This window comes from Plasmodium gonderi (genome assembly GCF_002157705.1).
Source record: "Plasmodium gonderi DNA, contig: Chr07, whole genome shotgun sequence".
Lineage (NCBI taxonomy): Eukaryota > Apicomplexa > Aconoidasida > Haemosporida > Plasmodiidae > Plasmodium > Plasmodium gonderi.
The window spans coordinates 1565374-1581422 of NW_021628932.1; the positions used below are offsets into that span (position 1 = coordinate 1565374).

At 28.6% G+C, this 16049-nt stretch overlaps 3 protein-coding genes across 3 annotated transcripts; 1 reads left to right on the forward strand and 2 right to left on the reverse strand.

Moving 5' to 3' along the window:
• Positions 1-1701: 1701 nt before the first annotated feature.
• On the reverse strand, positions 1702-2633 carry PGO_073380 (hypothetical protein; the record flags this gene model as incomplete). The annotated part of the gene is made up of 2 exons (XM_028687211.1): positions 1702-2181; positions 2451-2633. 2 exons carry the CDS (start codon positions 2631-2633, stop codon positions 1702-1704), a joined length of 663 nt encoding a protein of 220 aa, XP_028543012.1.
• A 2338-nt stretch (positions 2634-4971) lies between these two features.
• PGO_073390 (early transcribed membrane protein) lies at positions 4972-5685 on the reverse strand (the record flags this gene model as incomplete). Its single annotated transcript, XM_028687212.1, has 1 exon — positions 4972-5685. The coding sequence occupies one exon, from the start codon at positions 5683-5685 to the stop codon at positions 4972-4974; it is 714 nt and encodes a 237-aa protein (XP_028543013.1).
• Positions 5686-12200: 6515 nt separating this feature from the next.
• PGO_073400 (Phist protein) lies at positions 12201-13351 on the forward strand (the record flags this gene model as incomplete). Its single annotated transcript, XM_028687213.1, has 2 exons — positions 12201-12362; positions 12611-13351. 2 exons carry the CDS (start codon positions 12201-12203, stop codon positions 13349-13351), a joined length of 903 nt encoding a protein of 300 aa, XP_028543014.1.
• Between the last annotated feature and the right edge of the window lie 2698 nt (positions 13352-16049).

Below are 16049 nucleotides of genomic sequence, written 5' to 3' on the forward strand. Positions count from 1 at the left end.
AAAAAAATAGTTTAAAAAAAAAAAAAAAAAAAAAAAAAAAAAAAAAAAAAAAAAAAAAAAAAAAAAAAAAAAAAAAAAAAAAAAAAAAAAAAAAAAAAAAAAAAAAAAAAAAAAAAAAAGTTTTTTTAATTTTTTTTTTTTTTTTTTTTTTTTTTTTTTTTTTTTTTTTGCTTTGGCATGGTCTTTACCATTATTTTGAGTTCACACACTTAAACACGATTGCAACATATGTACTTGATGATATGAAATTTTATTTGGTCTTTTTCTACTTGTCCATGGAAAATTCTAACAGCTATGAACAAAATGAGGGGAGCGTTTTTGTGAATAATTTCTAAAATGGTAAATCGAAAAAAAGGAAAGGAAGAGAGAAAGTTGAGGATGAGGAGGGAAATTCGGCAAACGTGAGTAAGTAACGGTTTGAATGATAATTATTTTTCACTTTTTCTGGAATTCCATAAAAAGTATGAATGCGCTGCGCTCATTTTATTAATTTTCATGTGGGGTTATAGGTTAAAAAAGGGTAATAAAAAAAAAAGAAAAAAAATTAAAATACAGTATTGCACCTACAAATACATATAATAAAATCCATGTCCCATATGAAGAATTGAATTATTCATGTGGTGTGAAAAAAGGAAAAGAAAAAAAGAGATACCAGTTAGTGAAAATATAATTCACCTTTTTCTCTTTTGTATATCCATGGATGTAAACATCATGATTGTAAAGAAGCGAGAGAGAGAGAAAGAAAAAAGAAATGTGTAGATCCTATGATGGAAAATACAAGAGCTGAAGAAATGTCCCATTTCATTGGCAACTAAAAGCAGGACTAAAAGTTTGGTGTTGATTGCCAATTTTTTGGTTATAATTAAAGAAGTATGAATACCGTTAACTACATTTTTAGAATACCCTTCCAATTTGAACTCATTTCTTTGTGATAATCTAACGGATTTATCTAAAAGTTGAGAAAAACGTATAGAACATAGTTTCTTCATTTTGTTTCCTTCCAATCTCCATGATTGTAGATACTGTCAATTTCTGAACCTTTAAAATTGTGTATCCTCTATTTATTTCTTTTAAGTCTAAGAAACGAGGTTTAAACAAAGTGTTGTTGAATAAATAATTCGTGTACACATACAGGGATAAGGTAAGAAAATAAAAATTGGAGAAAATATGGAAGGGTACATATATCATGGGAAATAAGTTGTAAAAAAAAAAAAAAAAGTATAACATTTTTCACTATGAACATGAAAAATAAAAAAGTATGTGTCTATTGCTTGGTTCAATTGTGTGCACTAGGCAAAGTCGCAACTATTCGTAAAGGAAAATGGGTTAAAAATTGAGAAAGGGTAGAATGCTCGATATGCTTTTTTCCGAGATAATATGAGGCATATGTGAATATACGGTGGGACACTAAAAAAAAATTGTTGTACAAGAGTTGTACAAGAGTTGCACAAGAGTTGAACAAGAGTTGCACAAGAGTTGAACAAGAGTTGAACAAGAGTTGAACAAGAGTTGCACAAGAGTTGCACAAGAATCGCATACGAATTGCACACGAATTGCACACGAATTGCACACGAATTGCACACGAATTGCACACGAATTGCATTATATAGGTACTTTAAAAGGATACAAAAAAGTAAAAAATTCATCTGACATCTTAAACACTTGAAGATGTATAGGGAGACGGAGAAGGACATCCAATTCCTACAATTCCATTGCCTGGTCTACAGTGACCTGATCATCTTTGAGTATGTTGTATTCTTCATATTCATCACCATATTGATTGGCTTCTTCATCATCGTGTTGGTTGACCTCGTCGTCTCCATATTCTTCTCCATATTCATCCCCATATTTTTCGATATATTCTCCTCCATATTCCTCGTTATATTCATCCCCATATTCCTCGTTATATTCTTCCCCAAGGTCGTCAGAAAATTGTTCGCCAATTTCTTCTCCATATTCTTCATCTAATTCTTCCCCCAACCCTTCCCCTAATTCTCCCAATAATCCTTCCTCTATTCCTTCTGTTAATCCTTCCCCTAATTCATCTTCTCCTTCTCCATCTCCCTCTTCTCCACCAACGGTTGCATCTTGAACATTTTGTTCATGTTGATCCAAGGACTCGTTCGTATTTTGCACGCTGTTCACATTGCCCTGAACTGGTAAAACGGTCTTCTCTTTTTTCTCTTGGACACTTTCTGAATTAAAAACAGGAGTACCTGCGAATTTGAGCTTGTTTGAATTTCCTTGATAATACTTCAAAAAAATGAAAATTGGAAAGATGTGTACATATATATGGAATGAAAATCTAGGTAATAAGAAAAAAAAAAAAAAAAAAAAAAAGTGGAAAATTTGAGCAACATGGGAAAATGTAATGTGTGCAAAAGTGGAGTAAAAATAATTTCCCATTTTGAAAAAAAAAAAGTAATTCTCGTAGCTGAGTTAATGAGTACCTTTTCACATAATTTATATGCCCCACATAGTAGAATGAGAATGCCTGAATATGATATAATGCTTGGAAGTGCATGTGTTTGGTTAGGGTTAGGTTTACATAGTAAACCTATTTTAGATCCAACTATGTCCTTTAGTGCCACTGCTGAGTTGTTACCGAAGGATATTAGCTGACTCAAATTCATGGCTAGCTAGTTTTTTTTTTTTTTTTTTTTTTTTTTGCAAAAATGTTAATATAAATCTTGCTGTGTAATATTTTCACTGAAGTGTGCAGGCAGATTTTTACAATTTGAAGCAGAAGAAAGCATGTGAGAGAAAAAAAGATTAAAATTTACTGGGATTACAATTTACAAAAAAATATAAGCGATAGTATGGGAGAAAAAAAAGAAAGAAAAAAAAAAAACTAAAATTGTGGTAAAAAGAATGGACAAAGGGAACACATGGATAATAAGATATGCACGTATAGGCTTATAATATATATATATATATATATATTCACACAATATGCACATGGGGGTGAGAAGGATAATTGAGAGGTGCTCATGGAACTTTTCAGGGTGTACCCAATGTCTGTTACCCCAAGGGAGACTGGAGAAGTGGGAATGACAAATACGTAATATTTAGCATGTGTACATAAGGTAGTTATTCCAGGATACAGAATTGAACTTCTGATTCCATGTAGCAGTGTGTTTGTATGCTTGTTTGATTGTCTCTTTCACATGTGTGTAACATGTATTTGTTTTGTGCAATTTACATATAATACAGGATTTTTAAACATAAAGATATGAAAGGGGAGGTTGTTCAAAAAGTATCACTAATTTTTTTTTTCCCCTTTTCTTTGATTATGTTTTTACACAAGTTTTGAACCTTTTTTTGATAAATGTAAAAATGTCCTTGTTAAATTAGTAAACATAATTGAAAAAAAGAAAAAATAAACGGATGAAAAAAAAAAAAAAAAAAAAAAAAAAAAAGAATGGTGGAAAATAATTCAAGTAATCTCCTTCCCTTTTTGGAAATCCATCCTCTTGTCAGATCTATTCGGAAAGGTTTTTACACGCGCGCACATAAGTTATTTTTGTGAGAAAAAAAAATACAAAAATGCGTGTGAGATAACAGTAATGAGGCGTGAACAGGTTTATGCCTTGTTCTATCGTATTTGGAAGGAATAGGGAGATAAAAAAATTTCATATGAGGTAAAAGTAAAACAAAAATAAAATAAAGTAAAATAAAGAAATAAATAAAAGAAAATAAAGCAGAAAAGAGAACTTTTCTCCTCCAAAGTATCACACTATTTGTGCACTTTGATGAGGAATGTAATTAATTACTCCGGGGTGGATAATTTTAGGATTTACAAAAAACAGGCAACAGTTTAGTTCTTTCACATTATTTTTACGATATAGCGAATGTGAAAATGTATTTACATTTTTTTTTTTTTTTTTTTAATTTTAATATTCTTATCATAATTATTATATTGTCGCAGTTATTTTACCGTTACAAAAAGGAAAAAAGAAATGTCCCTTTTCCCTAACTTTGAAGCAGTTTTTTACAGCTACCCTGAAAAAAAAAAAAAAAAATAGATTAAAAAAAAATTTCAAATTTTAATATTTTCCTCTCTTCAATATCTATAAGGAGTTGTAAATGCTAAAGTGCATGTGAAGTGTTTTAAGGATCATAAATTCTCACGTTGAAGTGTCATTTCTTGTCTTGTAGCCTCCCTTCTTAGGGAGACATCCTTAATTATTCATTTCTTTACCGTACACAATTTTTTTGGATTCCCCTTTTTCTACAAAATACACAGGAGTGTGACAGTTCAAAATAATTGCATTTTATGTGCATACCAAATTGAGTAAATGTAAAAAGGTGTTGTTGAAATGAATTCTTTTGTAACCCCCAAAATGGCTGAAAATTAATTTGAAACTTAAAAGAGCTACCACCCTCCTTCCCTCCTCCTACAGAGGAACTCATAGACTGACATATGAACAGACTATCTCTATGGTATTCCATAACAATGCATAACAAGGATAAATGCACATTAGACTTATTTCTAAACATGCATTTACGGTATGCTTTGGAATCACTTATAGATTAAGATATGCATGTTCGAACGTAGAACACAGAGGTGTGTTCCTATGCACATGCAATGAATATCTTCACATCTTAGGGATTTTTTTTTTTTTTTTTTTAAATACTTATATTGAAATATATGTGCATACATGTATACTCATGTCTTCAACATTGAAATTTTAAAAATGTTGGAGTGGCATGTATTAAAAAGAAAAAAAAAGTTTATCATTTATGGTTTAAAAAAGGAAAATTATAGTGTTTGGAGATTAATGCTTTTTTATAGCATGTTTCAAGCCCCCTCCCTCCAAAAAAAAAAAAAAAAAAAAAAAAAAAAAAAAAAAAAATTCATAATCAAGAATAACTGATTATGGAAAGCGTGCAGTATAATAATACACATCTTGATACACCTTGGAAAAGGGTCTCGATGAGTGAACATGAAGAAACTGGGACAATGAAAATCTACATATTAGGAATTAAGTTTGGGTTCTTTTTCCATCGTTCAGAGGTTTGATAAAGGTTTTTCAAAACATCGTAAGATATGTTAGAAATGTCATGTTTATCAAGTTTCGCATTTCTCTTTTTTACTTCACTTTCAACACTTGATATAATCTCAATTAACCTTGGATTATATGATTTTCCTGACTTGAGCATTTTTGCCATATTTTTTTCTGATAATCGACTTACTTTATCCATGATTTCCTTTACGGTTTTTGAATTTTTATTAGAATCTGTTTTTAATTTATAATCAGAATAATTTTGTTTTGGTTGTTGCTTCAGCTGTTGTTCAGACGGTTGCTTCAGCTGTTGTTCAGACGGTTGCTTTTGCTGTTGTTCAGGCTGTTGTTGAAGAGGTTTCTCATATGATTTCTGGAACTTCTGTTGAAAATGTCTTTGATATTGTTGTTTTTTTTCTTGTTCTTTCTGTTTTTCGTTTTGTTTTTTCTTATAACTATGGTACCCTACCCCTAGCAATACATTTGCAAGTATTGCTAATCCCAAAACAGCTGTTGAGATATATACTTTCTTTTTAAAGTCTTTTTTTTTCATATTCTTATCGAATGCATCTAACTGTTCTTTAACTTTTTCAAGAAATAAATTCTTAGACATACATGGTGACAAAAGGCTGATAACTATCAAAACGCTAAGCGTTGTCAGAACTTTTGTTATTCTCATTTTTTTTTTTTTTTTTCAAAAAAGGATATCCTGTTTAGGAGGAATCTGAAAAGGGGAATTTTGTGTGCATGTATGGCTATGTGTGTGTGTATTTATGAGCATATGTACATGCACGTATGGTTATGTGTGCATGTACGTTTGGCTATGTGTGTGTGTACGTATGGTTATGGGTATGTGCCTGTATGCGCGATAAAAGGAGAGAAGTGGTAGAAAAATGCAATACAATAATGTATAATCTCAAAAGAAAAAGAAAAAGAAAAAATTGTGTACCACTTTATTACTCTTTTTATTATCGTACAATTAAAAACAAAGCTCAATATGTATACAAATGTGTGTATGCATGCGGGATGTGTTTTTTTTTTTTTTTTTTTTTTTTTTTTTCTATTTTCTAATTTGTAAACTTGTCGATATGTATTTCGATTTTGGTACCTTGTTAGTTTTGGAAGTTTGTTTTAATGCGCAATTGTGTGTACTGCGTGATAGGAAATTATATTACTCTTTAGAATTTTTAGGGAATAGAATTTTCATTTAAGAATGAATATGCGTACATGCGTGTGAATGCAAATATATTTATATATATAAATATATATATAAAAATATACAAATATACATAAAAGTGTGAATCTTCTTTCAGCATTCAAGCTTTTCTTTCGATTCTTGCGATTCTTTTTTTTTTTAACTTTTTTAATACATATATTTTTTTTTTTTTTTTTTTTTTTGTTATGTTTTGATTTTTTTTTTTTAAATTTAAATCCCCCTTCTCCAATACGTACTCATGCATGTATGTGCGTGTGAATTTTTAAAATTAGAAAAAATTGTGCACTAAACTAGGAAAGAAATTACTGGGTTATTTTTTTTTTTTCCTTCGCATTTTAAATTTTGCAAAACAATATAAAGGGTAATTGAACTGAGTTTACTATTTAAAGGAGAGTTTTCACTTTAAAGACAAAATTTGCTGAAGGAATTACGAGAAGTGTGCGATATGTATCATATTTGATTTGTTATCATTTTGTCATCGTTTTGCTATTGTTTTGTGTTTGTTTTGTGTTTGTTTTGTGTTTGTTTTGCTATTGCTTTGTTATTTTTTTGCTATTGCTTTGTTATTGTTTTGCAATTGTTTTGCGATTGTTTTGATGTTGTTAATTATTGTTTCCATTATCGTTTTGTTATTGTTTCATTATTGATTTATTACTGTTTTGATTATAGTTTTTTTATATTTTCATCACCGTTTTGTTATTATTATTATTTTATTATTATTATTTTTTTTTTTTTCCCGTTTATAACAATGCTATATTTCGAGTCGTACTGCACATGCCCGACCGATCGCGAATTGACAAATTATAAATACTCGGGTATTCTAAAGTGAGCGAATTTCATACCAGCAATTTTTTTTTTTTTTTTTTACATTTTTAGATCTTTCACCCATGGATATAAGCATCCGTAAAAATGTACATTCGTATGAGTAAGCGGTTTTATTTTATTTTATTTATTTTAAGGACCTCTCATAAAAGTGAAATATTTTAAGTGCTCAGAAGATGCTTAAAGGTATATATTATACTTGGGGAAAAAAAAAAAAAAAAAAAAATCGTTCTCTCAAAAATGATTTTCTTAATTGAATGCACTACCTCGATTGAATACTCTTGTGTTAAGTATATGAGTTTAGGTGTAATAAAACATACAAATTTTTTAAGAAAATTACATCTCAATATTTAATGCTACATAGAATGGAAAGGGTGTATATACATATATACATATATATATATATATATATATATGTATATATATATATATAAATATAAATAATTTTTTTTTTTCTTTGTTCCCTAAGGGTTAATATTCACTAGTGTGCACTATTAGAATATTGTATTACGGTCACATGTGTTATATGACCATGTGGTTTTTCATTTTATTCTTATTATGTTTTTTCGTTTTATTTGAATTAGTACCATACATTTTATACTATAAAGCATATTTTAATTTTATGAATAAGTAAACGTGTATTAGGAATACCCTTGTTTTTTGGGGTTTGTAATAGTTTAAAAAATTTTTTTTTTTAATTCATGTGGACATTTAAGGGATATTCAAATGTGGATAGTTAGTATTAACGAAACAGAAGAGATCTAGATTTTTTTTCTTGTCATTTTGTATGTTAGGTTCTTTTCTATGATGAAATGGAATTTTTTTCTAATTGTAATTGTTATTAGCTTTACTTATTTTATTTTATTTTATTTTTTTTTTCTGTAAGATCATAATTTAAGGACAAGGTTGTTATAACATGGTTGATCATATTGGCATCAAGCGTAACATGTTTAATGAAAATAGTTCAATTTTCTAATTCCATGTTAAGGCAAAAGGGGTTTTGTTAATGTTTTTCTTGTCTCGTTACCATGCACACTCTCCTTAGTCGGTTAAAAAAAGTGGCTTACACTGGAGTAGTTATATTTCATTCGTGCATGTTAAGGTGTAAATGTACATATATGGATATATATATATGTATACGATTTTGACAATTTTTAGTTTTTAAAAAATATTCAAAACGGATTTCACTTTTTTTTTAAAATCTTTCACTTATGCCAGAGATAGATGAGAGAGAAATTGTGGTCATTAGATCTTTGCATAGCATGTGGCAAAGCTCTTCTGGTGTTAAAGTCTTAAAGTGGGTGTGTAGAAATGTGCATGAGTGTATATGAGCATAAAGGGTTGTCCTACCTAGTTATCCATTTTGACATGCACAATTGTTTATACGCTAATTGAGCGTGATTCTGCAGAATCTCTTTGGGAATGCTGTCAGAATGAAACGCAGGAATTTGTTCACCGAATGTGCACATGTGATGAAATTAGCACGTCGTAAGGGCAAGATGAGTGAATCCGATGAAATGACAGTTCACGTTATTCCTTTCAAAATTAGCTGAACTCGAATTTAGTGTAATTATTTATTTATTTATTTTTATTTTATTTATTTTATTTTTTTTTTTTTTTTTGGAGTTCTTTTTTTTTCATCTTTTTTTTTTGGATATGAAAACTCCACATTTTGTGATTAGACAATTAATTATGCGCTTGGAATATACACCCCAGATAGAGATATCCATTTTTGTTTTTTGTGCATTTTAAAATACGAATGGTAATATGGGGAGGTTGTTCCCACTTGATCGATTTCATTATATGATGATGATAATGATGTAGATGATAATGATGAAGATGATAATGATGATGGATTGGTTTGCTTTCATTTTTGCATTAATTGATACATCGTAGTAGTAGTGCATTTTGATGTAGTACACGCTGCATAAGTAAATCCATTTTAAGCAATTTCTCATATATTGAAAATAAAGAAAACAATGTATATCATTATAAAATACATATCATGTACGTGGATAAGTTTTCCCTTTTGGACTTGTTTGTAAATAAAAGCCAAAAGTATGTGATTAAAATGGAGGGAGGGTGGCATGCAGCCCTTCTCGCCCCTGTCAACTTTCGAACGTCAAGCAGTTGTAGAAGTAGCGGTAGATGTAGTAGTTGTAGAAGCAGCGGTAGATGTAGCAGTAGTAGAAGCAGCGGTAGATGTAGTAGATCTAGTTGTAGGCGATTTTTGAAGGAACCTTTGCAGAGACAGCCCCAATGGATCTTCTGCTTTTATAATTCCTCATCCAGTTTTGTGGATCATCCTGGGGATGTGTAGATTTTTCTGAGTTCCCAACTTTGACGTTTGGAACAATTTGAACGTACCTTACTGTTCAGGAGAAAATGAAGATGCACAGGGAGGATGCATAAGATGGATACATAAGATGGATACATAAGACGGATGCACAAGACGTATGCATGTGGTATTAACCCCTTGGGTATTATTCTATTTATTTAACCTTTTTTTTCAAATGAGCTCATTCGTGAAGAGATGAAAAGATAAAGAAAAATAATAAAACAAAACAAAAGAGGAGATGGAGCTGGGTGTGCTAACAGAGCCATGGTACTTTGCCCGTGGAGAAACAGCTAACCTATCAGCCAAAATGTAAAAATTTAGATCATCTCCAAAAATGAGGTATTCAAAAAAAAAAAAGATTAAAATTGAACATTTAGAGAATGTAATTCGACAGATTTGCTGAGTAAAAATTTATTTATAAATTAAAGTAAATCCAAAATAAAAGAAAAAAAAAAAAAAAAAAAATTATTCACACTTTATTTTTTGTTATTCTTTTTTGCCATCCTATATTCGTCATACATATGCCTACCCCACCTACCTCTCTTCTACTCGTAATGATTATTTTCTCAGACATCGATCCCGGTTGGATTTAAACTTTTGTTAACCTCTGTGTATCCTTTAAATAAGCAATTTATGTGCTCCTTTTTTTATGAGATAACAAGTAAATTTAAATATTACATGTGCATTGCATATAATAAAAAAAATACATGCTTAAAATTTAGCGTCGTGAACAAATAAATAAAGGTAATTTTTTTTTATTTTTTTTGTTTTAAAATTACAAAAATTCCATACTACCCCAAAATTTCGTCTATTCTTTTAGAATCATAACAATATATCTTTTTTTTTTTTTTTTTCCTATTTTGCTTATTCACATAGTATTGCAAAAAATTATTCGTGCGTTAGTATTGGTAGTCCTCTTTTGCTAAGTTGTCATTTTATATATTGCAGAAAAGATTGGCAAAAAAAAAAAAAAAAAAAAATTCAAATATTAAGGGAAATGCCTATTTTATTTTTTTTCTTCCATTTTTTCTTATTTTTGTTTTTTCTACTTTATTTTTAATTTCATTATAGGCTTTTAATGTATTTTTTTTTTTTTTTTTTTTTGTTTTCCCTTCATTAATCATACATATAAATGAAGAACCTTTAAAATATGACCTCCTTAGGGATAGAACAAAAAGGTATTCGTTTGCCATGCCTATACTATAATTTACCACCGCGTGTCGTAAAGTTAATAAGTGAAAATACAAACTGCATGCGTAGAATGTATAAACAGAGGTGACAACTTTAGAATTTTTTTTATTAAAAAGGGTCCATACATGTATTATAATATTTATATACATATATATATACATCCATATGGAATTGCGCGTGATAAAAAAAAAACAACTCAAGAAGAAAAAGAATTTTCTCGAACATTTGACCTAATTGATTAATTTTTCTCTACCCGATGATATATTTATATTATGCCTTTTTTGCATGAATAATATGATTTTTTTTCTTTCTTTTTTTTTTTAAAAAATCAGAATTTTTCTTGTTTTATTGGTAGGTAGACAATGTACCATTGCAGAGTCAGAAGTTTGCCACCATGTAAAAAAAAAAAAAAAAAAAAAAAAAAATATATATATATATATAATATCAATGCTTGCATTGAAGTGATACATAATTATTTTTTTCTAAAATGGCAACTGAGATTTTGTAAAATATTACATACAGACCCCTTTCTATGGTAGGGTTGCAACTAAATATGGAAAAAATTTGAAAATGTTATTATGTGTTTTTATATGTATAATATATGCTTATCTATATAGTCTATACATAGTCCAGAAAAGGAAGAAAAAAGGAAAAATGTCAATAATAAAGTAATAATAAAATAAAGGAATAATAAAATAAAGGAATAATAAAATAGAGTAATAATAAAATAAAGGAATAATAAAATAGAGTAATAATAAAATAGAGTAATAATAAAATAGAGTAATAATAAAATAAATTAAAGTAAAATAAAATAAAGTAAAATAAAATAAAGTAATTATAAAATAAACTAAAAATAAATAAAGTAATTATAAAATAAACTAAAAAAAAATAAAGTAAAATAAAATAAGCGCATTTTTTCCTTCTATAATGCCTTACTGGCATTTCAAAAAAAAAATATTTATATAAATACTTTTTAATCTTTTTTCCTTTTTCATATGTACATGTATGATTAAGAGCATGTTCGCGCAGCCTTATTTTTATTTTTTTATTTTTCTGTTCATGCTTTTTTGTGTATAGTCTTTTTGACAGCTACTGATTTTGCCATCTAGAAAATTCTCTCCTTGGCAAATACCATGGTCAATGATGCCGCGCCAAATTTGCTAAATAAGAGTTTTTTTTTGTTCTGTTTTGTTATGTTCTGCTTTGTTTTTTTCTGTTCTATTTGTTTTGTTTTGTTCTGTTTTGTTTTTTTCTGTTCTGTTTTGATATGTTTTGATCTGCTCTATTTTTTTTTTTTTTTTTTTTTTTTTTTCTACTGAACATTATATTATTTTATTGCTTTTTTGTCGTCTGCCGTTCTACAATTTTTTTCTCTTCTTAGAACCAGCAGAATTTTATTATTCTTATTCTGCTCAAATGGTGATATTAGGTAGTATTTCTAATTTGATTACGGAATGTTCTCAGATTAATTCTTTTTTGTAAGGGAAAAAAACAAAAAAAGTATTCCCTTTTAATCCTATCTTTTGTGAATTGAAGCAAAAATAGTTAAGTAAATAAACCTTTAAAAAAATAAAATAAGCAAGATTGCTCCCACTCGAAACCTATTATATTTTACCAATTATTTTCTATGGCTGTAAAAATGTTAAGAGAAAAAAAAATTTTCATGAGTGTGCGAGAAGATAGATCAACAAGAACCTCTGAGAAAAAGGGAAAAGTGTTTTCTACATTTCTCCGTTACAATGTCGTTTTTTGCGTGTTGGTTCTCTCTTTGTTCTATTCCCTCATACAGGTGAGAAAAACGAAGTGCTTTCACTTTGCGAGTTGCATGTGCATAAAAATATATATGCATACATACATACATACGTGTATATATATATATATATATATGTATATGCATAGGATGGGATCTGTAGAGGAAGAAACTGTTTTTCTTATTTTCTCCATTCTGCTAATTTTCACCAACCGACATAACAAACTTTGAACTCCGATAAAAATTCTGCTTTTTTTTTTTTTTTTTTTTTTTTTTCCATTTTGAAGAATGTGCAGAACTGTATGAGGAAAAGCAAAACTGAATGGAATATTGCTAATTTTGGAAATTGCACAAGGTCTAGAAAATTATCGGGTCCAATTCCATCCCATGTCAGAGGATTCAGAAGACCGACTTTTACTGAGGATGGAGAAATGGTTTTTCAGACTCAAAATAATGTAAAACATTTTGACATGGATCCTTTAATGAAAAAAATATATGATGAAACAGCAAAGGCATTTTCCCCCCATTCCATGAATCTGTTGGATGAAGCTGACAAAAATAGATGTGTAAATAATATATTGCTTTTTATAGACAAGGATAATAACTCCTCAGAAGAAATGACAGATGAAGAATTAACCGAAAAAATAGAAAAATTAAAAGGACCTGTTGATTCTAGTACTATCCTTTTTATATGGAGTTGTGTACATGAACATGAGAGAAAAAAATATATTAAAATGGTACATAATATGAAAACAGTATGTAGAAAATTGGCTTCTCATTATAATGTTCCCTGGGAATATGAAACATACCGATTTGGATATACAATGAATAAAATGTTAAAAATGTTAATGGAAAAAGATGAGCAGGATTTAAAAAACATCAAACAATTTGCTACTGATGATGTTATATGTGCTAGGTGGGAATTTCAGAGGTACCTAAAACTTAAAAGAAGATCATGGAATGATTTTACAACAAACATGCGAAGAAAATGGACCTACAAATTGCACAATTGGTTTAAGGATCTGTAATTACAAGGTATTTATTGAATATGCTTTGAATATTCAAAACGGGGGAAGGGTGGGAGATGAAGCTCTGTCTAATTTTGACTGCAAAAAAAGAAAAAAAAAGAAGTAAAGCGTGAAATGGAAATGTAAAATGGAAAAATGAAAGGAAAAATTTGCGTAAAAAATTAGCGTAAAAAATTAGCGTAAAAAATTAGGGGAAAAAAAGTCCATTTAAGGAAGATGGGTTCAACTTTGCAAAAATTTTGATTAGAGTAGGGCAGTGATTACATTCCCTCTCGCTTTGTCTTCTTTTTTTACTTGTATAAATTTAGTCTACGAGCGGGTGTTCATCGAATTTGGTATATACATATGAAAGACGTTACACTTGTTTTAACATTTTGTTTTTTTTATTTTTTCTGCGTCATTTTTCTGAATATTTTTTTTGTTTCACTTGTTTGGTTCATTCCTTTGAGAACCACTCTTTTTGATAATCCTTTTTGCTTCTTTTTTTCCGCACTGACTTAAAATTTTTTTCCTTTTAACGAATATTTGCAAAAAAATTTGACAACATTTTGCACGGCACTTTGAGCATTTTTTTTATTATTTTTTTCTTGTTGTAGTAGGTTTACATTACTCTTTTTTATGAGCTCCTTTATTGATAGAATAATTAGGTTTTCATATGCTGACAGGTTCTAAACCAGAGATGAATTCTCACGACATAAAAAGATTTGAGAGCTTTTTTATTAGAATTTTTATTATCACCGTGAGTGGGGAAATGGTGTGATATTATTTGTCACAAAATTGTTGAACCTATTTTTTGCCAATTAAAAATTGGGTTATTGAAAAATGTTATATAACTGTTATGAATATGTATGTTATGTCAATATGACGAGATTTATAATTGCAGGTATTTTTTTACAAGTTCGTACTATGTTATATGAATATAGGCAGCAGAGTCATGCATTTTTATAATTTTTTTTTTTTTTTCTTTTTTATCATTATTATTATGATAAAAGGAATGCTTTACATGTATTTAGTACCGTTTAGACATGGTAATTATTTGACATGATATATACCTCAATATCAGTATCTAGTTAAAACTGAATTGTATGATTATTAACCAAAAGGTCCGGACAAACTTAAGTGCTCCTTTGTATATGCATGTTTATTTTTGTTTCATTGTTATTTTATAAAAAGTTGTTTCCAATAGGGGAAAAAATCTTGTTTTATGAGTCGATAGGATATATTACGCTTATATTTTCTGCTTTAATAAAACTAGACAGATGAATTTACAATTTTTTTACTCCTCCATTCTTTTATTCACAAACAAAATTATATGATTGTATAAATTTTACTATATATATATATATATATATATAACCTTATTTTTTGATAAACAATTTCATTTTAAGCTACGTTATGGGATACAAAAAAGTGCCTTAAACACACAATGTATGAGTATTTTTTTAAACTTTAAGGAAGAGATAGATTTTCAAAGTAATTATTGAGTCCTTATGTAGTGAAGGATATGTTCCTTTTCATTTCATCATTGAGAGGCACTTTTAAGATATCGTGCTAGCCATTTTGCATACTAATTTGGTGGGATAAGAGTGAATTTTTTTTATTCATCGTGCCATTTAACACTTCTGACAATTACGTGATAAATTCTTTTGAACTACGTTTAACTAGGTAGATGCATATGGAGCATATTTTTTGTAAGCAAAAAAAATTGCGTTAAACAAATGGAGGTTTTTTTTTTTTTTTTCTTTTTAGTGATTAATTTGGCGTTAAAGTAGTGTTAATCATTTGCTAGAAAATCTTTAAGCATATAAAAATCATATCTATAAGTTTCGTGGTAATGTTTTGAAATTCTATGGGGTTATGTAAACATTAAATACGTAAAAAAAAAAAAAAAAAAAAAAAAAAAAAAAAAAACTCATATGCAGGTTAATCTTTAATATATAAACACTTAGCACATAGCTACAGATTGTTCATTAACAAAATAAAATAAGTACTAATTTAATAATTTAATTATATGCATGAAATTTAAAATTACAAATAACAACACTCGTTTTGTGATAGGGAAGCTTATTTTTATTGTGATGCATGTTATGCTTTCTGTATTTTTTTTAAGGTATATCAATGTGTGGAACTCTCCGAAAAATTGCAAAAACGTGTAGTAAAGGTTGCATAAAAATGGTGTAGAAGTGGCCAGAAAATGGTGTAAAAATGGTGTGAATATGGCGCAAAAATGATGTGAAGGTGGCGCAAAAATGGTGTGAAAGTGGCGCAAAAATGGTTTGAAAGTGGTGCAAAAATAACGAAAAAACGAACTAAAAAATAGAAAAACATAACATGCACAATCTCAAATGCTATAATTATGCAGTATTTACACATAATTAAAAATTTCATAAATAAAATACAAGAGGCCTGTTCTCAAACTCAATATGCAAAAATATCTGTGCAACGGAGGAGAGGGGCATTTTGAAGATAAGGAACGGAAGGGAACATACTTTTAATATTTAAGAAAAACGGAATGTAAAATATAGGTATATGTATACATATATATATATATATATATATATATATATATATATATATATATATATATATATATATAAAGTGTATATTTTATTTTTTACATTTAATCAGGTAATTATATAACATTTGGGGGTAAACCCATATAGGGTTAATTAAAGCGCATTGATTTGTTCGAATCATT